Below are 24,909 nucleotides of genomic sequence, written 5' to 3'. Positions count from 1 at the left end.
AAATCCGTCTTATTGACCTCTCACTCATTACCGCACATAAAATATTTTACTCTAGACAGAAAAAAATGGATTTACATTGTCTAGACTGAGAGAGAGCTCCTTAAGTAGGCGGTTAAAAAGGTTACACACGGTCTACAGGAAACGGAAAACATAACTTTTCATAAATTCCCGCAAATTATTCTAATAAACGCGAACCTTCCCCCGTAAAGCTCAACGAACTTGTCAAAATAATGACGTCACCATAATTTCACAATTTTTTTTCTCTAATTATAATTTTTTGTTTGTTTCAAAATAACCCCGATATGCAGTCCGCGAACCCTTTCGGTAAACCTAAAGACGAAATTTTCGGTCAGGAGACCCTACATAGGGAAACGGCCTACTACATCTCGCGATTGGAACAGTACGAGAACGCCATAAAACACTTCGATCAGGCGATCAAAAAAACCCCAAAAGACCAGAGGGCCTTAATCGGTCGGTCGAGGGCGAGGGCACACGTGTCGCAGAACGAAGGGGCTTTGGATGACATTAATGAGGCTTTAAACTTAGACCCGGATAATTTAACGTTACTCGCCGATAAGGCTTTAAATACTTATTTGTGTTGCGAATTTGAGGAAGGTGAGTTTACAGTATTCTACTTTACAGGGTGTCCCAAATTCGAGGGTGACCCAATGGTCTCTCGGATTTGAACCGTAAGAGTTATAGGGTCGGTTAAATGGAGGCAAAGTTGCGCAATTTGGAGCTTAATAAAATGACGTTTAAAAAATTTTAAGGTTCCGGATACTTCCAGAGAAATCCAAAAAAAAACCGAAATTTGTCAAAATCGTTTCCCTACCTACCGACTTTATTTAAAGAGATATCGGAAAATTAAAAACAGTTTTTCATTGCCACTTTTTATGTATTACAACACGACGCCCAAAAAAAATTAATTCGACGTTTCGTTTTTTTTTCGATCATCATCAACTTTATTGTTTCTTATGGGCGCCATATTAAATTTTCTTATTTTTAAAAAGTATCATCGACTCTGTTTTATACAGTGTGTCCAAGATAAGGATGTCTATCATGGGGATCTCGGCAGCTATAGGAGATACGAGGTTGATTAAATTAGAGAAAAGTTGCGCATTTTAGAGCCTAACAATACGCCGTTTAGAAAGTTTTAAAATTTTGAGTAGTGCCGGAGATATTCGAGAAAAACCGAAATTAGCCGATTTCGTTTTTATTTTTTTCTGGCGTTATTTAAAGAGATATGGAAAAACAAAAAACACTTTCTGGTGGTCACTTTTTAAGCTCTAAAAAATAACATTGCGAGATTTTTCGTACGACGTTTCATTTCGTTATATCATCAACATATTTTTTTTATATATGGCGCGTAAAAAAAGTACACCCTGTATAAAATAGCATATTTTTTTACGATTACTTTATTACGAGTTATTGAAGAATAGTTAGTTAGTTAGTTATCTAAAGAAGTGATATTTTCGGAATATTCAGGTTAAATACACTGATACAGAAAAGCTTGAAGAGTATGTTATATCAATAAGGCAACCATTATTTGCGGTAATTGACATTATATTCCAGACGACTGAAGCCAATGAGTTAAAAAATTAATTGTCAACTGTCTGTACTCAAGTTGTTATTTTTTAGACAGTTAAAGGTTCATTTATCAATTGCCTGAACGTAATTATTTATTCCTATATATTCTTTATTCAATGTTATAATCATCCTATTATAATAATTCCAATTTGCTTGCAATGTAGTATTTGGGATGAATTTAAAACAAAATACTTGATTTTTATTAAATTTTTAGATTATTGAGTATTGTTGTATTTATCATTACACTTGTTTGTTTGGTATTTAGGCTCCGTGTTATTTTCGTTCTATTTAAAGCAGAATAATTGTTTCCCATTAAATTTTAGGCAAATTGAGTATTAAGGCCATGTTAAAATAACATTTTATTGTCAAGTTGATTCAATAATGGATTATTTCAGTTGAAGCGCTGCCTAGTTTTTTCAAGTAAGTTGAAAATTTATATTTCAACTGCCTATAAGTAATTCTCAATTTTTTCCACGCAGTTGAGTTATCAATTACATGTTCATTTATCAACCGCTTTTTCAAGTAATATTTTTCGTATTCCAGGCATTTAAAGTAATTTCAGTCCAGCCATTTCTTATAATTACCTCCAGGAATTTAAAATAAGTTTTCATATTTTTCAGACTTTTAAATTCTTTCTTGAAGCATTTGATGACCGATCAATGTGTGATTAAAAGAGTGACTGAAGATAAAATGAATTAGTGATAAGTTACAGTAGTAGCATAAGGTAAGTCCTTGTAAGGACTTACCTTATGCTACTACTGTAACTGTAGTAAGGATGTGATTTTCTTACCAGATTCAGCTCAAATGTAAATGAGTTTAGACAAGAATTATTTGTAGTAGTTGACATTAAATTCCAGGCAGTTAATGTCATTTCTAGTTTCTCCAGTAAGTTGAGAAGAAATTTTACAACTTCCAGGACGTATATCCTTATATGATTCAGGCATTGCATGTTTTAATTGCCTGTACGTAATTTCTTATTTATTTCAGGCAATTAAAGTAATTTCTAGTTTTTTCAGTAAGTTGAGAATTAATTTTTCAAGTTCCTGGAGGTGCGACTGTCAAAAAAAAATTAATTAAATACGATTTCCGAGAAGTTTAGTACTAGTAGCTTCGTACAACCAATATCAGTAATTTTAGCAAACAGAAGTTTAAAAAAATAGCGTTCACAAGAATTAAGTCAAGAATCAAGAATTAAACTAGGAAGTCATTGTATCTAACTTTGAAAGTAGGAACGACGTGAACTGCCTGAAATAAATTCGAAGTTACGTCCAGGCAGTTGAAACATGACCTTTCAACTGCCTGAAATAAATTAGGAATTACGTCCAGGAAGTTGATAAATGAAATTTCAAGTGAGTCATATGAAATGGCTCGACTAAAACTACGACAAATGCCTGGAATGTATAAAAATGGCTTCAAAAGGTTGGACAATATATAAATATATAATACAAATTGTGTTGTTTATCGTTTATACAATTGTTATGTTATATCGATGTGACAAGAATTATTTGTAAAAATTGACATTATATTCCTATTATTTTCAGTATGTTGAGAAATAATTTTTCAAGTTCCTGGAAGTAATTATTTATTTCTTTCAGGCAGTTGAAGCCATCCCTATAGTGTTCAGTTTTCACTTTGTGTCCATTTAAACAGGATTTGTTTTTTTTTTTTATAAATTATAACAATGTTTATAATTTAATAACATTGGGCTTTTGGGTATATAGAAAATTACTTAATATTTTTATGATATCACTTCCTTAGAACTCACCTTATGCTTGCTACCAACGCAGCTTATCATTCATTTGTCAAATGCTTAAAAAAATTAACCCAAAAGTCTGGCAAATATTATGAAAACTTATTTTGTATACCTGAAGATGATTAAATAAGAATTGACTGGACTAAAATTACTTCAAATATTTGAAATACAGAGAAATTACTTTAAAAGATGGTTATTAAATAAGCCTTTAACTGCCTGGAAGAAATAACGAGTTACGCCTAGGCAGTTATTTGAAAGAACTAAGGAACTATTTGAAAAAAATAAGGAATTACGTATATATAATAATATAAGGATTTAAAGAATTAAGTCCTAAAAGTTGAACTTTTCAAGTAAAGAAGTAAGAATAGCTTCAACTTCCTGTAAGTAATAAATAATTACATCCAGGCAGTCGATAAGTGAACGTTTAAAGTGTCTGGAAAAGATAAGGAATTAAGAGTTACGTCCTGGAAGTTGAAACGTGAATTTTCAACTTCTTAATAGGAATAGTTTCAACTACTTAAAAGAAAAAAGTAATTACGTCCAGATAGTTTTTTTCTCAACTTACTGGAAAAACTAAGAATAGTTTCAGCTGTATTTACATCCTGGAAGTTGAAAAATTAACTTCGTGGGAAAACCAGGTGATTTAGGTGACTAGGTAACAACTGGACTGCAGACTGCATAATAAATTATGGTGAAAAAAATTTCAAATAATTCATATTAAAAAACCGACCAGTGAATCAAATAAAACTATAATTAGAGCACATACTTGTTTCTTGTAGATAGATCTTCAAAGCGGAGTTTCAATTCAGAAGCACATGTATTTATACTATAGACTACATATGTCATTGTCTACTATAATTGGCACTACTCTTTGCTTGAGTCAATAGTTTTATATATCTAGTAAAAGTCGAGTGCTCCTAAGCCACTGACTTTAGGACATCTGTGCACCACCTTTAAATAATACATTGGATTCTTAGACGCGTACATTTTAGCCTCATAAAAATATGAAGTAATTTCCTATATACCCAAAAGCCCAATGTTATTAAATTATAAACATTGTTAGAATTTATAAAAAAAAAACCAAATACTGTTTAAATGGAAACAAAGTGAAGACTGAACACTATAGGGATGGCTTCAACTGCCTGAAAGAAATAAATAATTACTTCCAGGAATTTGAAAAATTAATTCTCAACATACTGAAAATAATAAGAATATAATGTCAATTACTACAAATAATTCTTGTCATATCGATATAACATCCTCTCTAAACTCACTTGCATTAAATACAATTTGTATTGTATATTTATATATTGTCCAACCTTTTGAAGCCATTTTTATATATTCCAGGCATTTGTCGTAGTTTTAGTCGAGCCATTTCATATGACTCACTTGAAATTTCATTTATCAACTTCCTGGACGTAATTCCTAATTTATTTCAGGCAGTTGAAAGGTCATGTTTCAACTGCCTGGACGTAACTTCGAATTTATTTCAGGCAGTTCACGTCGTTCCTACTTTCAAAGTTAGATACAATGACTTCCTAGTTTAATTCTTGATTCTTGACTTAATTCTTGTGAACGCTATTTTTTTAAACTTCTGTTTGCTAAAATTACTGATATTGGTTGTACGAAGCTACTAGTACTAAATAAGGTCTTCTCGGAAATCGTATTTAATTATTTTTTTTTTTGACAGTCGCACCTCCAGGATCTTGAAAAATTAATTCTCAACTTACTGAAAAAAATAGAAATTACTTCAATTGCCTGAAATAAACAAAAAATTACGTACAGGCAGTTAAAACATATAATGCCTGAATCATATAAGGATATACGTCCTGGAAGTTGTAAAATTTATTCTCAACTTACTGGAGAAACTAGAAATGACATCAACTGCCTGGAATATAATGTCCTGAATCTGTTAAGAAGATCATATCCTTAGGACGTACCTTATGCTACTACTGTAACTCATCACTCATTCATCTTATCTCCAATCACTCTTTTAATCACACATCGATCATTCATCAAATGCTTCAAAAAAGAATTAAAAAATCTGGAAAATATGGAAACTTATTTTAAATTCCTGGTTGAATTCTGAACTACAATTACTTTAAATGCCTGGAATACAAAATATATTACTTGAAAAAGCGGTTGATAAATGAACCTGATAAGTGATTGGATGACCCAACTGCGTGGAAAAAATTGAGAATTACTTGCAAGCAATTATTTATGCAATTATTTTTGCAAGCAATTATTATTTGAAAGAAATAAGGAATTACGTATATATAATAATATAAGGATTTAAAGAATTAAGTCCTAAAAGTTAAAATTTTCACTAAATTACGTACAGGCAATTAAAACATATTATAATGCCTGAATCATATAAGGATATACGTCCTGGAAGTTGTAAAATTTATTCTCAACTTACTGGAGAAACTAGAAATGACATCAATTGCCTGGAATATAATGTCAAGTACTGCAAATAATTCTTACCTAAACTCATTCACATTGTTGTATTTGACCTGAATCTGTTAAGAAGATCATATCCTTAGGACTTACCTTATTGCTACTAATGCAACTTATCACTCATTCATCTTATCTTCAATCACACATTGATCGTTCATCAAATGCTTCAAGAAAGAATTTAAAAGTCTGAAAAATATGAAAACTTATTTTAAATTCCTGGAGATAATTATAAGAAATGGCTGGACTGAAATTACTTTAAATGCCTGGAATACAAAAAATATTAATTGAAAAAGCGGTTGATAAATGAACATGTGATTGATAACTCAACTGCGTGGAAAAAATTGAGAATTACTTACAGGCAGTTGAAATATAATTTTTCAACTTACTTGAAAAAACTAGGAGCTAGTTCAACTGAAATAATCCATTATTGAATCAACTTGACAATAAAATGTTATTTTAACATGGTCTTAACACTCAAAATACCTAATATTTAATGGGAAACAATTATTCTGCTTTAAATAGAACGAAAATAACACGGAGCTTAAATACCAAACAAACAAGAGTCAATAATCTGAAAATTAAATTTAATAAAAATCAAGTATTTTGTTTTAAATTAATGCTAAATACTAAATTACAAGCAAATCGGAATTATTATAAAAGAGTGATAAAAAAGTGATTTTAACAGTGAATAAAGAATCTAAAGGAATAAATAATTACGTCCAGGCAGTTGATAAGTAAACGTTTAAAGTGTCTGGAAAAATTAGGAATTGCGTCCAAGCAGTTGAAGCATGAAATGCCTACAAAAAAAGTAATTGCATCCAGGAAGTTGACAGTTTTTTCTCAACATACTGGAAAAGCTAGGAATAGTTTCAACTGTATTTACATCCTGGAAGTTGATTTAGGTGACTAAGTAACAACTGGACTGCAGACTGCATAATAAATTATGGTGAAAAGAATGTCAAATAATTGCCTAAATAATAATTTAATTTAAAATAACTAATCATTAATAAACTAAAATAAACTAATTAAATATGTATTTTTTTTCCTCAAATGAGCAAAATTTGAATGGATATTATTTTATTTAATTATTTTTTTTTACTTGGGATAACTATATTTACAGTATCACATACAATTTGTGCTGTAAATTGGAAAAGCTCTGTTTTCTTTTTAAATTATAATTAATAATATTATGGTTCTGCAGGTAAATTTATTTTTGTAACATAATTTGTTTCCTCACTTTAATTTATTTTGTTGAGTTAATGGTTTATTACCGTAATTAGTGCGGTTTTCCTTTTTTATTTGTAATAAATTAGGCACTTTATTATATTCTAGGCAACAGTGGTCGTGAGGCCAGCATATCTCTGTGTTTACCTCAATTTTTCAATAATTATGTAGGGTTTATATTTTTATCTATCAATCATTTAAAGTGTAATATAGCAATTTAAATAGTTAAAAGTATGGTTTTTATGGATGTCTTTAAAATCTTTATATGTAAATATCTAAAAAAAATGGAGTTCAAAAAACCACTAAAATGTGGCTGGGGGCGCCCTCTATGAGATAATTAAAAAAAACTAATAAAATTAAATCTAGCATATAAAAAACCTCCAAATGCCAAATTTAGTTAAAAAACGAGAAACAAAAACTGCTAAAGTTATAGAAAAAAATTCAAAAAAAAAACTTAATGTTTATCACCCTGTAACTTGGTGGCATTGCATTTTCGGACTAGGAAAATTTAACCCAACCTCATTATTTTTATGAGTGGAATCTGCTGTTAAAATATTTAACATGATTAATGGGACTCCCTGTATAACATCCTCTCCAAACCCACATGCCTCAGAATATTTCACCTGGATATTCTGGGAAGAAAACTCATCTTATGCTACTATCGCAACTCATCCACTCATCACAAATTGTTCGTAATTCATAACTCTTCCAGGTTTGGTCCAAAACACCCGCCTGTTGCCCCTGCGTGAGAAACCGGAAAATTTCAAAATGGGCGTGATGCAGTGCACAGACGCCATCGAAAACTGTGTGGGAGATCGTTGCGGCAGACCGCTCAGGGACTATTTCAAGATGATCAGAAAACTCGCGTGGGAGCGGAACTACGCGGCCCAGAAACCGTTTGAACCGATCGCCCGTAATCGACCGAAAAAGAAACCGGGACTTTTTGAGAAAATGGTTTCGCATAAGGAGGGTGGTCTTGAGCCGGTGCAACCCTTGAAACTGGTCAAGTTAAAAGGGAAAAGTATGTTTAAAGAACTGGAATATCGGATGGGGAATTAATGGATTTTTTAGGTGAATCAGACGAGAACCTCCTCAGGGAATCACTGCATTCGATATCGACGAACAAGGAGCCCATACCGCCCTACCATCAGAATTTCCCTTTTAGGCCCTTGCAGCAGCACACCACCAACATTGAGAACTACATCGCCGAGAAATATCTGGATAAGATGTATTTGGACAAGGTATTTTTGAATAAGTTGGAATCGATGCCCGGGACCATTTGTCCAAATGCCAAAGGTATAATTAACATCGTAATTTCAACGGAGATCTTGGTACTGAGATTCTTTGATTAAAGGGTGACATATGCATGAATATTGTGCTATTGGGGTTGCACAGTTAACAAATTGTTCCCGCGTAACTCAAGCAATACAGTTAATTTGGAAGAAGTGGACTGTATTAAAATAAGACTTGCTGATTTGCTATTGTTGCAACTTTTTATCTGATTTCCTAGCACTCCAGAAAAGGGCAAGAATGGAAAATAGGATGATCAGGGGGTGTAACAATTACAAACAGTTAGTTTTTATTTAAACTGAACTAATTTATAAAACCATTAATTTGCCTCGTGTAATTTCAAGCGAGTTGTCTAATTGTCAAAAAAAAAACCATCAAAAACCAAAAGGAATTTCTAATTGAATACGATTTCCGAGAAGACTTTATTCAGTACTAGCAACTTCGTATAACCTTAAGTAGTTTTAGCAGGAATAATTTTGGGCATATTATGCATATTGTCCAGTTTATTCCCTAAATTTCCTTTAATATGAGTAATAACGAGTTTGAAAAAATTTGTTTTTTCAATTTGTTTGTTTCAAGGTGTCACAAGAATCAAGCAAATAGTGAAAAACTGCTACAAAACAGTCTCCTACAAGCAAGAGGTCCTTCGTACACGTAGACCGTTTTACTTCATCAAATACCGAGAGGCCAGGGTGTCCGGGGCCCTAAAGAAGCGCCAAGAGATGGAACTGGCCCACCAACAGTACTTTGTCAAACTTGAAGCCGAGTCGATCCTTGCAAACATGATGGCGGCCTACGAGCAAAAGAGGCTGCAAGACTTCTTGAACTTGACCGAGAAACTCAGGAGATATTGCGACATGAAGTCCAAGAAGCTGCTGCCAGGTTAGTGTTTTTTTTTGGACTCTATGGCTAAAAAGCCAAATTATTGTTTTTTCCAGCCAAATCCGATTACATGACGGCAATCTACCAAACCGCTTGCAAAGCGTTTTATGACGTGTACCGTTTAAACCCGGGCCACAGCTCCTACCTGCAGAACAAGCGACTCTATGCCATCCTGGGAATCCCACTGAGCAGAGAACCATCGACCGATTCGGTCATACGGGAGTTTAAGAACGTGTTCGTTGATCACAAGAAGCTTATTTCCACTTTTGAGGTTCGTCTCAAGAACGCTGTGGACCCCTTGGAGATTTGCTGGTACTATCATGAACTAGCCAGGTATGTTTATTATATATTTTGTATGAAAGTGTAGAAAAAGGAAGAGAGAGGAATCATTAGGGATTAGTGATTTAGGAGGAGGATCTGCTTGATCCTCTTTTGAAGCTTTGGTGCAAGACTATGTTGATAAGCAAAGAAAATATTCAAGGACTTTTCAGATCATGAAGCAGTGTTAACAAAGTTTTCCATAATATTAAAAACTTAAAATGTTCCTCGCAAATTAGGCCGTATTTTCTCAAATCGAAATTTTCTAAATTTTAAGCACCTGTGACTATAACTGACTGGAATGCCCACTCCTCTGATGTTGATGCAAAATTCTCTAGATTTATAAAAAAGCTATTTAATCTGTCTCAGAAATCCTTTCCTTAAAGGCCTCTCAAACTGAAAAAACATAAACCTTGGTCTACCCAAGGCTTACGTACATCTGCTAAGAACATGCGTTCATTATTCAATCTTGGAAAAGTCTCGGACAAAAGTAGACTTTTTACCCTCTTTTCGGCATATAAACCGGTCTGAGTCCCATGAATCATTGACGATCACTATGAAATTATTTCTCCCGTCTGTAAAGTTCTTAAATACGTAAGAAAAGTACAATTTCATAATGATCCAGAATGTTTCTGAGAGGTGAGATGCGGTAGAAAGTGCAAAAGTAGACTTTTTACCCCCTTTTGGGCATATAAACGGATCTGAGTCCCATGAATCATTGACGATCACTATAAAATTATTTCTGCCGTCTGTAAAGTTCTTAAATACGTAAGAAAAGTACAATTTTATAATGATCCAGAATGTTTCTGAGAGGTGAGATGCGGTAGAAAGTGAAAAAGTGGACTTTTTACCCCCTTTTGGGCATATAAGCAGACCTGAGTCCCATGAATCATTGACGATCACTATGAAATTATTTCTCCCGTCTGTACAGTTCTTAAATACGTAAGAAAAGTACAATTTCATAATGATCCAGAATGTTCCTGAGAAGTGAGATGCGGTAGAAAGTGAAAAAGTGGACTTTTTACCCCCTTTTGGGCATATAAACCAGTCTGAGTCCCATGAATCATTGACGATCACTATGAAATTATTTCTCCCGTCTGTAAAGTACTTAAATACGTAAGAAAAGTACAATTTCATAATGATCCAGAATGTTCCTGAGAAGTGAGATGCGGTAGAAAGTGAAAAAGTGGACTTTTTACCCACTTTTGGGCATATAAACGGATCTGAGTCCCATGAATCATTGACGATCACTATGAAATTATTTCTTCCGTCTGTAAAGTTCTTAAATACGTAAGAAAAGTATAATTTTATAATGATCCAGAATGTTTCTGAGAGGTGAGATGCGGTAGAAAGTGAAAAAGTGGACTTTTTACCCCCTTTTGGGCATATAAGCAGACCTGAGTCCCATGAATCATTGACGATCACTATGAAATTATTTCTCCCGTCTGTAAAGTTCTTAAATACGTAAGAAAAGTACAATTTCATAATGATCCAGAATGTTTCTGAGAGGTGAGATGCGATAGAAAGTGAAAAAGTGGACTTTTTACCCCCTTTTGGGCATATAAACCAGTCTGAGTCCCATGAATCATTGACGATCACTATGAAATTATTTCTCCCGTCTGTACAGTTCTTAAATACGTAAGAAAAGTACAATTTCATAATGATCCAGAATGTTCCTGAGAAGTGAGATGCGGTAGAAAGTGAAAAAGTGGACTTTTTACCCCCTTTTGGGCATATAAACCAGTCTGAGTCCCATGAATCATTGACGATCACTATGAAATTATTTCTCCCGTCTGTAAAGTACTTAAATACGTAAGAAAAGTACAATTTCATAATGATCCAGAATGTTCCTGAGAAGTGAGATGCGGTAGAAAGTGAAAAAGTGGACTTTTTACCCACTTTTGGGCATATAAACGGATCTGAGTTCCATGAATCATTGACGATCACTATGAAATTATTTCTTCCGTCTGTAAAGTTCTTAAATACGTAATAAAAGTACAATTTCATAATGATTCAGAATGTTTCTGAGAGGTGAGATGCGGTAGAAAGTGAAAAAGTGGACTTTTTACCCACTTTTGGGCATATAAACGGATATGAGTCCCATGAATCATTATTCATCATCAAAAACTGATTAATAACTCGAAAACGGTTGTATTTACAACAAAACTTATAATGACCTTTTTGATAAAGACACTCATCGACATTTATATGCAGCCAAAATCGATAAAATCGTTGCATTAATTTTGAAAATATTTAGACTTTTGTAAAGCCTTTGACAATGTTGAGATTTTTTTAATCCTTTGTGAAAACTGACCAATCACTCGAAAACGGTTGTATTTACAAGGAAACTTGTAATGGCTTTTCTGGTAAAGAAACTCATCGGCTTTCATATAAAACTAAAATCAATAAAATCGGTGTATTAGTTTTCAAAATATTTAGATTTTTGTAAAGCCTTTGACAGTATCAAGATTTTTTTAATCCTTTGTAAATACTGCTCAATAACTCTAAAACGCTTATATTTACCGATTTATTTAGATTTTTTTAAGCCTTTGATAATGTCAAATCATTCTGCAAGCATCTTTTACCGAAAAACCTAACTTCTATATTTTATATTCCAGATTACAACTTGAAGAGAAACACTTTGACCTATCCAGAGTCTACGCGAGAAAATGCATCTACGAAGCCTCCAAATTGAAAAACGAGATGTGGATCTTCAACTGCGCGATGCTGATGTGCAAATCGAACATTCAACAGCATAACAAGAGCGACGCGAAGAACGACATCCGGATCGCGCAACGAAGCGCACGCAAGCTCAACGACAAGGAAAAAGACGAATATTTGGAAAAGTGCCTGAACCTAATCGATACCGTACAATTCGACGACGTATACGGTGCCAAAGAGCTTCAAAGACGGGAACAGAAGATCATCCAGATGATGGGCAACTCGAAGATGAAGGACGAGGTGGCGCATTTGTTTAGGATAATGTCCGCGATGCCCGCCAATCGACGGATGACGGTGATTCCAGGTGTGGTGGTCAAGTCGGGTTTGAAGGAGAACAAAGGGAGGTCCATGTCCATTATGCCCAATAAGGATAACCCGTCATCTGTGGAGTTGAAAGAGGTCTCTAAGTCCAGTCAGAAGCTGATGCAGGATCTCTCGTTACATATGGAGTATTGAAATAAAAATTGTTTGTTTAGTGCTGGATTTGAGTTTTTGTTTTAGTTGAAGCTAAAGAATACGAAGTTTAAATAAGAAAATTTCGAAATTTTTTATTACAAAGGCGTAAAAATTGTCTTTAAGTGACGCTTTTCATAGTCTTGCCCGAATTTTTAAGTGTTTTTGAAACTTTTTAGTCCTGAAAATGCCCTCCTTGAAAAACGAAACGTGACTAATACTAACTTTTAGGACTGCGTGCCTGGATTGCTTATGATTTTATTTAAAAGTCTTTTTGGCAAAACGCGATAAGGGCAATAAACAATAGAAAAATTAAATAGGAAAATTTAGAAGAAATAAATAATTAATACAAAAAAACTTTATTAAATGCTGAGAAAAAGGTCGTAAAAAGATACTTTTTGGGATTTTTCCTAATTTATTAGTTTTTTGTGAAAATTCATTAAAAAAATAATTTTAATGGGAGAAAAGCTTGTAGAATTCGTTGACTTATTATATAGGGTGTGTTTGACAGGGAAGTTTTTGCAAGTTCAATACCAGGTTAAAAAAAAGATGAAAATTAAATGTTCATTTGACATAAATGTATTTTTACTATTAAATTAGCTGGGAAAGGTCTCTGAAAAAGAGTACCACGTTGATAGGTTTCTTTTAATTTTTAAATAAGGTTTTTTTAATTTTTGGCCAAAAGGCCTGTGGGACTAAAAATCTAATTTTATCGTTAAATTTTTTAGGAAAAGTTAGCTGAAAAAAAATACCATGTTTATTATGATTTTCAAAAATGTTTCTAAATTTTGGTCAACGGAGTACCAAAAATCTAACTATACTATTGAATAAGTTGGAAAAAATTAGCTAAAAAATAGTACTATGTCGATGTATGTTTTTCATTTTCAAGCTCAAATTTTTCATAATTCAAAAACAACTTAAAATACGGTTTTGAAAATTTGTACACATATTCTTTATTTAATTTCATTAGACACCTATTTCAGGGTTTTTTGAAAAAAAAATGAGTTTTTGAGAAATAATTTTTTTTTGTAGAAAGTGAATTTTTTTCAAGTGAAAAATCCAAAAAATGCCCATAACTCAAAAACTATTTAAAATACGGTTTTAAAAATGTGTACACATATTCTTTATTTAATTTCATTAGACACCTATTTCAGGGTTTTTTGAAAAAAAAATTGATTTTTGAGAAATATTTTTTTTTGTAGAAGTGAATTTTTATTTAGTAAAAAATCCAAAAAATGGCCATAACTCAAAAACCACTCAAAATACGGTTTTGAAAATTTGTACACGTATTCCTCATTTAATTTCATTAGACACTTATTTCAGCGTTTTTTGAAAAAAAATAATTTTTTGAGAAATAATTTTTTTTTTGTAGAAAGTGAATTTTTTTCAAGTGAAAAATCAAAAAAATGACCATAACTCAAATACTACTTAAAATACGGTTTTAAAAATGTGTACACATATTCTTTATTTAATTTCATTAGACACCTATTTCAGGGTTTTTTGAAAAAAAATTTAGTTTTTGAGAAATAATTTTTTTTGTAGAAAGTGAATTTTTTTTGAAGTGAAAAATCAAAAAAATTACCATAACTCAAAAACCACTTAAAATACGGTTTTGAAAATTTGTACACGTATTCCTCATTTAATTTCATTAGACACCTATTTCAGCGTTTTTTGGAAAAAAAATAAGTTTTTGCGAAATAATTTTTTTTTTGTAAAAAGTGAATTTTTTTCAAGTGAAAAATAAAAAAATGACCATAACTCAAAAACTACTTAAAATACGGTTTTAAAAATGTGTATACATATTCTTTATTTAATTTCATTAGACACCTATTTTAGGGTTTTTTGAAAAAAAATTTAGTTTTTGAGAAATAATTTTTTTTGTAGAAAGTGAATTTTTTTTGAAGTGAAAAATCCAAAAAATGGCCATAACTCAAAAACCACTCAAAATACGGTTTTGAAAATTTGTACACGTATTCCTCATTTAATTTCATTAGACACCTATTTTAGGGTTTTTTGAAAAAAAAATAAGTTTTTGAGAAATAATTTTTTTTTGTAGAAAGTGAATTTTTTTCAAGTAAAAAATCCAAAAAATGACCATAACTCAAAAACCACTCAAAATACGGTTTTGAAAATTCATACACATATTCCTCATTTAATTTCATTAGACACCTATTTCAGCGTTTTTTAAAAAAAATAAGTTTTTGAGGAATAATTTTTTTTTTGTAGAAAGTGAATTTTTTTCAAGTGAAAAATCAAAAAAATGACCATAACTCAAAAACTACTTAAAATACGGTTTTAAAAATGTGTACACATATTATTTATTTAATTTCATTAGACACCTATTTCAGGGTTTTTTGAAAAAAAATTTAGTTTTTGAGAAATAATTTTTTTTGTAGAAAGTGAATTTTTTTTGAAGTGAAAAATCCAAAAAATGACCATAACTCAAAAACCACTCAAAATACGCTTTTGAAAATTTGTACACATATTCTTTATTTAATTTCATTAGACTTCAATTTCAGGGTTTTTTGAAAAAAAATTAAGTTTTTGAGAAATAATTTTTTTTTGTAAAAAGTGAATTTTTTTCAAGTAAAAAATCCAAAAAATGACCATAACTCAAAAACCACTCAAAATACGGTTTTGAAAATTCATACACATATTCCTCATTTAATTTCATTAGACACCTATTTCTGGGTTTTTCGAAAAAAAATTTAGTTTTTGAGAAATAATTTTTTTTGTAGAAAGTGAATTTTTTTTGAAGTGAAAAATCAAAAAAATAACCATTGCTCAAAAACCACTCAAAATACGCTTTTTAAAATTTGTACACATATTCTTTATTTAATTTCATTAGTCACCTATTTCAGGGTTTTTTGAAAAAAATTTAGTTTTTGAGAAATAATTTTTTTTTGTAGAAAGTGAATTTTTTTCAAGTGAAAAATCAAAAAAATAACCATAACTCAAAAACCACTCAAGATACGGTTTTAAAAATTTGTACATATATTCCCTATTTAATTTCATTAGACACCTATTTCAGGGTTTTTTGAAAAAAAATAGAGTTTTTGAGAAATAATTTTTTTTTAGAAAGCGAATTTTTTTCAAGTGAAAAATCCAAAAAATGATTATAACTCAAAAACCACTCAAAATACGGGTTTGAAAATTTGTACACATATTCCTCATTTAGTTTCATTAGACACCTATTTTAGGGTTTTTCGCAAAAAAATTTAGTTTTTGAGAAATATTTTTTTTTGTGTACAAAGTGAATTTTTCCATTTTACAATCTATCAATTACAACTCCAAGGTATTTTGTAGATGAAGTGTCTTTAATACAGTAATTATATACTAAAATAGTACTATAATGAGGTCTATATTTGCATTAGTAAGTGAAAAAGCTATGTATGTTGTATTAGCTAAGTTAAATGATATTTTGTATAATATTTCTAGTCGTTTTTTTCCTTGTGCCTGGAATGCCTGAAAACAGGAGAGGTTCAAGCAATTGATGTTATTTAATTAACCTTTTTTGGATACCTGCAAGATGTACAAAAATGACCTCAAGTGCCTGGAAGAGAAAAATTATTTTTCACTTTTCCAGGCAGTCATACTTTAAGAAGTTTCTGAATATTTTGATTTAGGGAACTAACATAACTTAAAAATGATCTCAAATAATTAGAAAAAATCAATTTCAGACATTCCTATTCATTTAAATCCTTGAAGAAAGACCAGAATTTACCTTGAGTGCCTGAAAGAAGCTAAAAATGACCTCAAATGTCAGGAAAAGAAAAAGAGAGTTATTTTATTAACATTTATCCTTTTTTTCTTTTCCTAGCATTTGAGGTCGTTTTTTGATTCTTCCAAGTTATTTGATTTTTAAGCAAAGGGTTAGTGTTATCAAAATAATTTTTTTACCATTAAATTAGGTAGGAAAAGGAGGACCATCTCGATCATGAACACATCAATTCAATAACAACCATAACAACGACCATAATAATTATAGTATTGACGATGACTTGGAAAAATAAAAGAATGACCCAAAAAAAGCATTTATTCAACAAATTACCCTACTATCATCAACATCCTACATCCATTTCCAATCTCAAACACAATTTAATTTAATCCACACCTGCACATCTGTCATCACAATTAAATACGCACCCAACGCCATAAACGTATGCAGTTATGCCTGGCATTACAATTTTTCTAATCTAAATAATAATAACAACAACAACGATTTATTTATTACTACGGACTAAATATTGTTTCATTGGGAAAAATTAACGGTTACATTATAAATTAATAAGCGTTATTGTGAAGTGTATACGACCATTATAAATCCATAACGGGAGAATATAATGTCTCAATCGACTAAAGCATATTGAAGGCACGATTTCTCGAGTATATGAGTGTTAAAGTTGTTTTTTCCAGGCATGTAATTTGAAGATACAGTTTCCAGTGTTATTCAGAAACTTGACTTCCATTTTTATGGATTCCAGGGATTTAAAATAACGTTTAGTGGTTTTTGAAGTGATTTTTTATTACGTTCTGTGACGTGTGTAATATGTGTGAAATTTTCAATATTTTCTAACAATTAAATCTTTTTTTTAAATATTCTATAGTGAAGAAAAATTTAAGATATCTTTAGGTATATGAGGTAATTATATGCCTGGTATTTGAGGCCATTTTGACGCATCTCGGTCATTTGTTCTATTGCTTTCAGGCATTTGAAACATGACAAATAATTTAAATCGAGTTTTTTCGGTTAGTTATCGACTCTAAAGCTTTAAATGATTTTATTGAACAAATATATTGAGAACAAGTAAGAATACTCGAACAGCATGTTATTCAGAAGAATGTACTCTAGAAATAATGCCTTAGGTCCAAGTCAATGCAATAAGTAATTTGGGCAATATCAGGCCTTTTTTAGGTAATAGGGTCTAGTAATAAAATTTGGGTAATGATTCACTTGAAACTCCGATATCTTAAGAACCAGTAAGAATATCCCGATGCAACTAAAAGAATGTTATTTAGAAGAATATTCTCTAAAAAAATGCTTTCCAAATCAATCTAACATAGGAATTATTATAGGAATTTATTTTTTATAAAAATATTCAATTTATCACAGGTTTCCTTATAAAAGTTACCGTTTATTTGCATGTTAATTACATTCTTTATTAGGAACATAATAGTTTGTTTTGGTTTCACGGATTCTTCAAATACGCCGCGTTATATTACACAATTTATTAGGTAAAGTGTCAAGGTTCTGTTTACTGTTGGATACGTTTAATTTTTCGTAATTTTACCGACCTTAAATTCCGAGATAACGTTGGATCTTTAATATAAATTCGTATATAGCAAATATTTTTTAATTAATTTATTAAACAGGTATAATGAAAATTTTAAACCTGGGCCATAGATTTCCAATGTGAGTTGATGAAATGCAAATATATTATTATTAACTGAAAAAAACATAATGCAATAATTAATCAGTAATACATAACTGATATCGGCGTGCTTATTATGCGCAATTAAAAAGGATAATAAAAAATTTATTAAATTGAGCAATTATCGGAATTATATAATTTCGTGTTTATGATAATAGTACAGTCGAATTAATGGGAGAAATCTGAGAAATGAATTTTAAAAATTATTCTATTTACTTTATAAATAAATAACGATGTTATGACTAGAAAAAACCCGAATTTTACTTATAAAGTGTTTATTATTTGACTCAGATTTACGACTTTTAAAGCGAATTTTAAAATGTAAATGTTTATAAATTCCGCATTTACAGATTTTAAAACATGTGAACTATTGTGCGGTAAAACTACCTTGAAAATTTGATTTTTCAAATTCTTTTCTTCCTGCGACAGTCAAATTGCTTTTGGACGTTTTTTTGGGAAAAACTGTAACTCGTGGAAATAAACTTTATTTGCAAAAAATACGTAAAATCAAATTTTCTATAATTCATCTCATTGGGTCATAGGTCTACAATCGTAGAGGTAGACAATAGAAACAGTCAAAAATTCACTTTTTTTTTCTCGCTTTCTAAGCTCAAAAAGGGCTTTAAAATTTTTCAAAATTTTTTGTGTAAGTAGGAGAGATATGGACAAAAAGACATTTTACATCCTAAAGCATTTATTTTATTTAATTTTTTAGTATAAGTGATTTATAATTAAGAATAACAGAACAGAAAAGACCTTGGACTACAAGAATGCTTCTAAGCATTTTTCTCGTATACTTGGATAGTAACTACCCAATTATTCTCATAAGCCAAGGCAATTGTTCAAATAACTCTGTCTTTATTAGATTTGCAAAAAGTTATATAGAGTGCAAAAAGGAAGGCAATATTTTGGACTATAAGAATGCTTATAAGCACTTCCTTCTAGGATCAATCATTTTCGAAAAATTTTGAGGTTTGTATAGTAACTGTCAAATTGTGATATGCAAAGGCAATTTTTTAAATATCTTTGTCTCTATCAGATTTAGAGAAAATGTTACATCTTCAATGCAAAAGGTTAGACAATATTTTGGACTATAAGTATACCTTTAAGTATTTTTCTGGTAGATCAATTATTTTCAAAAATTTCGAATTTAATTTGGAACTGCGTCATTTTGACAAGCCAAGGCAATTGTTTAAATATCTTTGTCTTTATTAGATTTGAAAAAAATATATAGAGTGCAAAAAGGAAGGCAATATCTTGGACTACAAGAATGCTTATAAGCACTTCCTTCTAGGATCAATCATTCTCGAAAAATTTTGAGGTTTGTATAGTAACTGTCAAATTGTGATATGCAAAGGCAATTTTTTAAATATCTTTGTCTCTATCAGATTTAGAGAAAATGTTAAATCTTCAATGCAAAAGATTAGACAAGATTTTGGACTACAAAAATGGTTAAGCAATTTTTTTGTTAAAATTAATAATTTTTGAAAAATTTCGAAACTTTGATAATTCAAGGTAAGACCTTGAATTACAAAAATAGTCGTAAGCATTTTTTTCGTAGAATCATAATTTTCGAAATGACTAAGAAATGTAAGATTTTGACAAGGCAAAACAATTTTGCAAATATCACTCTTTTTATCAATTTACATTAAAGTTATAAGGTGCAAAAAGTTATACAGGCTCTTGGACTACATAAACCCTTATAAGCATTTTTTTTTCGGGGATTAAGAATTCTCGACGTCAACTTTTGACTCATCAATTTGAACGAAAATATTAAAGAATCAACAAGACCTTGGACTACAAGAATGCTCCAGCAAAAAAATTTCAAAATATAAGTAGTATCTGTCAAATTCTGATAAGGGAAGGCCATTTTTCAATTATCTCTGTCTCTATTAGTTTCAACGAAAAAGTTATAGAGTGCAAAAAGTTAGAAAAGATCTTGGACTACAACAATGGTTACACATATTTTATAGAACAATCTGTTTTTGCATATGGACCTGCATTGATAAGTAGGTTTATTAAAAATAGGAAAAGAAATGGAGAGGACTTTTCTTTGAAATATTAACGCACACAGGTGTTTCTTTGTAGACGTTAGGTTAAAATAAATAAACGGAGTAATAAAAAATTTTTTGTTTGTCAAAAACACATTCTGTTGATTAATGATTATATATTCATGAATTTCCTATAGAGACCAATGCAGGTTGTGATTATTCAGACTGCCTGATAGATATCAGGTGATTCTGTAGTATCTTTAAATTTAAATGCCTGAAAAAAAAAACATTAATACTCATATACTTGAGAAATTGTGCCTCTAATATCCTTTAGTTAATTGAGATATTATGTTCTCCCGTTGTGGACTTAAAATGGTCATATACACTTCACAATAACGCTTATTAATTTATAATGTAATTTCTTTTTAAAAAACGCCGAAATAGGTGTCTAATGAAATTAAATGAGGAATATGTGTACAAATTTTTAAAATCGTATTTTAAGTAGTTTTTGAGTTATGGTCATTTTTTGGATTTTTCACTTGAAAAAAAATAACTTTCTACAAAAAAAAAATATTTCTCAAAAACTAATTTTTTTTTAAAAAACCTTGAAATAGGTGTTTAATGAAATTAAATGAGGAATATGTGTACAAATTTTCAAAACCGCATTTTGAGTGGTTTTTGAATTATGGTCATTTTTTGGATTTTTCACTTAAAAAAAATTCACTTTCTACAAAAAAAAAATATTTCTCAAAAACTAATTTTTTTTCCAAAAAACCCTGAAATAGGTGTTTAATGGAATTAAATGAGGAATATGTGTACAAATTTTCAAAACCGTATTTTGAGTGGTTTTTGAGTTATGGTCATTTTTTGGATTTTTCACTTAAAAAAAATTCACTTTCTACAAAAAAAAAATTATTTCTCAAAAACTATTTTTTTTTTCAAAAAACCCTGAAATAGGTGTCTAATGAAATTAAATGAGGAATATGTGTACAAATTTTCAAAACCGTATTTTGAGTGGTTTTTGAGTTATGGTCATTTATTGGATTTTTCACTTGAAAAAAATTCACTTTCTACAAAAAAAATATTATTTCTCAAAAACTAATTTTTTTTTTAAAAACACTGAAATAGGTGTCCAATGAAATTAAATGAGGAATATGTGTATAAATTTTTAAAACCGTATTTTGAGTGGTTTTTGAGTTATGGTCATTTATTGGATTTTTCATTTGAAAAAAATTCACTTTCTACAAAAAAAAAATTATTTCTCAAAAACTAATTTTTTTTTCAAAAAACCCTGAAATAGGTGTCCAATGAAATTAAATGAGGAATATGTGTATCAATTTTTAAAACCGTATTTTAAGTGGTTTTTGAGTTATAATCATTTGTTGGATTTTTCACTGAAAAAATATACTTTCTACAAAAAAAAAATATTTCTCAAAAACTAATTTTTTTTTCAAAAAACGCTGAGATAGGTGTCTAATGAAATTAAATGAGGAATATGTGTATAAATTTTCAAAACCGTATTTTGAGTGGTTTTTGAGTTATGGTCATTTTTTGGATTTTTCACTTGAAAAAAATTCACTTTCTACAAAAAAAAAATTATTTCTCAAAAACTAATTTTTTTTTCAAAAAACCCTGAAATAGGTGTCTAATGAAATTAAATGAAGAATATGTGTATAAATTTTTAAAACCGTATTTTAAATGGTTTTTGAGTTAAGGTCATTTTTTGGATTTTTCACTTAAAAAAAATTCACTTTCTACAAAAAAAAAATTATTTCTCAAAAACTAATTTTTTTTTCAAAAAATGCTGAATTAGGTGTCCAGTGAAATTAAATGAGGAATATGTGTATAAACTTTCAAAACCGTATTTTGAGTGGTTTTTGAGTTATGGTCATTTTTAGGATTTTTCACTTGAAAAAAATTCACTTTCTACAACAAAAAAATTATTTCTCAAAAACTATTTTTTTTTTCAAAAAACCCTGAAATAGGTGTCTAATGAAATTAAATGAAGAATATGTGTATACATTTTTAAAACCGTATTTTAAATGGTTTTTGAGTTAAGGTCACTTTTTGGATTTTTCACTTGAAAAAAATTCACTTTCTACAAAAAAAAAATATTTCTCAAAAACTAATTTTTTTTTCAAAAAACCCTGAAATAGGTGTCTAATGAAATTAAATGAGGAATATGTGTACAAATTTTTAAAACCGTATTTTGAGTGGTTTTTGAGTTATGGTCATTTTTTGGATTTTTCACTTGAAAAAAATTCACTTTCTAAAAAAAAAAATTATCGAGAATTGATATCAGACCAAATTTATACTAGATTGATACCAGAATAATAAGTCACTACAGTATTATAAAACAGGCTTAGTGTGGGGTCAGATGAAACAGGAATACTACTGATGCAATAACTTCTATGGCTGGACTTTGAGGCTCAACTAAATTTGACCGTTTTCGAGATATAGTTTGATTTACACCTTTTTGAGCAGTGTCAGGTTGTACCAATTGTATATTTTCGTAATTTGACTAAGATGTGTCAAATCTTAACAGATTAGCAAATATCCTGCCTCTATCAATTGAAGGAAAAGAGTTGTTGAGTATGAAATTGTAAAACGGATCTTGGACTATAAAAATGTCTTATAGCGTTTTTTTGTAGCATCATTAAAGTTCAGAAAAATTTTACTTAGTAATAAAAAAACAACGATAATATGGATTAAACACAAGAAAAAAAACAACAAAATTCCCATAAATTTCTGTAGAAAAAAACATCATTTTACGCAATTTTTAATCATGAAAATTTCCTCCACTGTTAGGGCAAAAAATCAACCCCAAAAAACGTTGATCCTAAATACTTACTTGCAACCTCCACGAGCACCAAAAACACCCAAACCAGTTTAAGCTCCATATCACCCTTTCATGTCAAAAAATCAGTTCATTTTACACGACGCCCCCTAAAAGTCCTAAATACGAATAATAATTGTTCACGACCAAGGTTCACTACGAGAGCACAACAGCAGGAATCGAACTATAGTAACTAAATGCTAACAAATAACTGAAAACTGCACGAGTACGAGCACTACCGGCGGAACATCTTGGGGGCCAGACCACTGTAAGGATTCTCCTGCTGCTTATACGTTAGTTAGACGTGCAGGCAATAAAACTCCTTGGTTCCTTCTTTAGTCCGGGGACAAATGGTAGAAAAGGCGATATATTTGCAATAATGCAACGGGGTTTCAAAGGTTTTAAAACACACCCTATTTAAAATAAAAGATAAATATAACAAAGAAAAAGGCAATATTTAATTTATAAATTTTACATCTTGAAAGAGATATTAAATAAAAAACAGTCCATCTTAAGATATGGTATTTTGGTATGAAGAGGAATGTATACAAATAACCTTCAGCCACTTCAAATAGTTCAAAATTAAATACTTAAAATACTCTTAAAGAGACCTAGACTATATTCGACTTCCCTACTCTACTCACCAGATCTTTGTATACAGGGTAGGGTGTCTACTATAAAAACCGCCAAACTTTAAGAGGTGATTAAGCAAGTCATTTGCAACAAAAAAGTCGTATAACATTTTTTCGAAAAGTCGTTAGTTCTTCTGGTATTTAACATTTTTTGATTTTATCAAATTTTTTTGTTTTTTTTCATATAAACATGAATATTTCCGTTATTCTTACCACCACATAAAATTTAGAAATACCATCTGAAAGAGAATTAAATTTGCTAGAAGATGGGTATATTTAAGTTCTTGAGTAATTTTTTATACCGGGTGTTATCAGAAATGGGGGAAATGTGCAAAATTAGTGGTATCTTCTTTGTTGTCGTTTTTCTAAAATTTGGTAAATAGGGACATGTTTTTTTTCGGCAAAAACTACTGCATTTAATATGCTTTCCAATGATATACTTACTTTTATGATAGCTATTTGTTTTCGCAGCAGTATCATGGGCAAAAGAAAGAAAACCACAAAAATTGAAAATTTTCAAATTGTAGTTAATTATAATTATATATAGTCTCTTCTTATCGACATCTTTTTTTTAGCTGGTTCTAAACTACAATTTATAGCTGATAAGGAGCTGACAGAGATAGCTATATGAAAATGACGCACAAACAAGGACAAAAAAATAAATATATAGAATAAATTGTATTTACTTAATTTCATTGTTTTTCTTTTTTTTAAGTTGATATAACTAAGTATCCACAATAGGACAAATTGATTCCTTGATTCTTCATTGAACAATATTCGATTATCTATAGAATACCTGGTTTGTCCAAAAGAGCAATTAAAAGCAAACTAACTGCGAAATTTACAAGATTCCTATCATCTGTTTAATATTTGCTAAATTCCAATATTCAACCTTAGGACCCGGACTATACAATATTAATTCGCTTATCAAGCGTAATAAAAGATATTTGTTATTCCATTCATAAATTGGATACAACATAAACAAGCAATAATCGTTAAAAATAATTATTTTTAAATTCGATGGCCAACCCTTGGCCATTATTATGATGGAGTAGCTATGTCACAAATAATTGTTTTTTTTGTTAATATTTTATAGTTGAAAAATCCTAAGTACGGTCCGTTTAGTCATAAGCAACGCATTGGTTAACTGTCGTTTGTTAATCAAGTGACAGTTAAAATGTCACAGGGGTGGACTTTTTGGAGGTAAGAATTATGGAAGAATTCTTTTATTTCCTCAGGGCACTTAAGAAAAAATCGCGTAAGCATTAAATATACTGAGTATAAAAGTACTTTTTTTGCTTAATATTTAATTAAAAAAAAAAATTTAATTAAT

General features: G+C 30.2%; 2 protein-coding genes across 2 annotated transcripts in view; one reads left to right on the top strand and one right to left on the bottom strand.

Annotated features, from left to right (window-relative positions):
* Window positions 1–24,909, bottom strand: part of LOC126744139 (uncharacterized) — a 93,914-nt gene that overhangs the window by 28,510 nt on the left and 40,495 nt on the right. Inside the window, exon 7 of the mRNA XM_050451485.1 lies at window positions 22,960–23,014. Coding sequence (XP_050307442.1) covers window positions 22,960–23,014 — 55 coding nt within the window. The remainder of the gene's footprint in view (window positions 1–22,959; window positions 23,015–24,909) is intronic.
* LOC126744303 (outer dynein arm-docking complex subunit 4) lies at window positions 212–12,715 on the top strand. Its single transcript, XM_050451690.1, has 6 exons — window positions 212–615; window positions 7,734–8,042; window positions 8,093–8,317; window positions 8,891–9,193; window positions 9,250–9,526; window positions 12,130–12,715. The coding sequence occupies exons 1-6, from the start codon at window positions 303–305 to the stop codon at window positions 12,686–12,688; spliced, it is 1,986 nt and encodes a 661-aa protein (XP_050307647.1). The 5' UTR covers window positions 212–302; the 3' UTR covers window positions 12,689–12,715.

This window comes from Anthonomus grandis, chromosome 13 (assembly GCF_022605725.1).
Source record: "Anthonomus grandis grandis chromosome 13, icAntGran1.3, whole genome shotgun sequence".
Lineage (NCBI taxonomy): Eukaryota > Metazoa > Arthropoda > Insecta > Coleoptera > Curculionidae > Anthonomus > Anthonomus grandis.
This window is presented reverse-complemented; position numbering and strand designations above follow the sequence as displayed.

What these genes read in the sequence shown, in the direction of transcription:
- LOC126744303 (XM_050451690.1), top strand. Translation starts at nt 303, where the DNA reads ATGCAGTCCGCGAACCCTTTCGGTAAACCTAAAGACGAAATTTTCGGT. An exon ending in GTGTTGCGAATTTGAGGAAG is followed by an intron (nt 616 to 7,733) that starts GTGAGTTTACAG and finishes TAACTCTTCCAG; the next exon opens with GTTTGGTCCAAAACACCCGC. An exon ending in TACTATCATGAACTAGCCAG is followed by an intron (nt 9,527 to 12,129) that starts GTATGTTTATTA and finishes TTTATATTCCAG; the next exon opens with ATTACAACTTGAAGAGAAAC.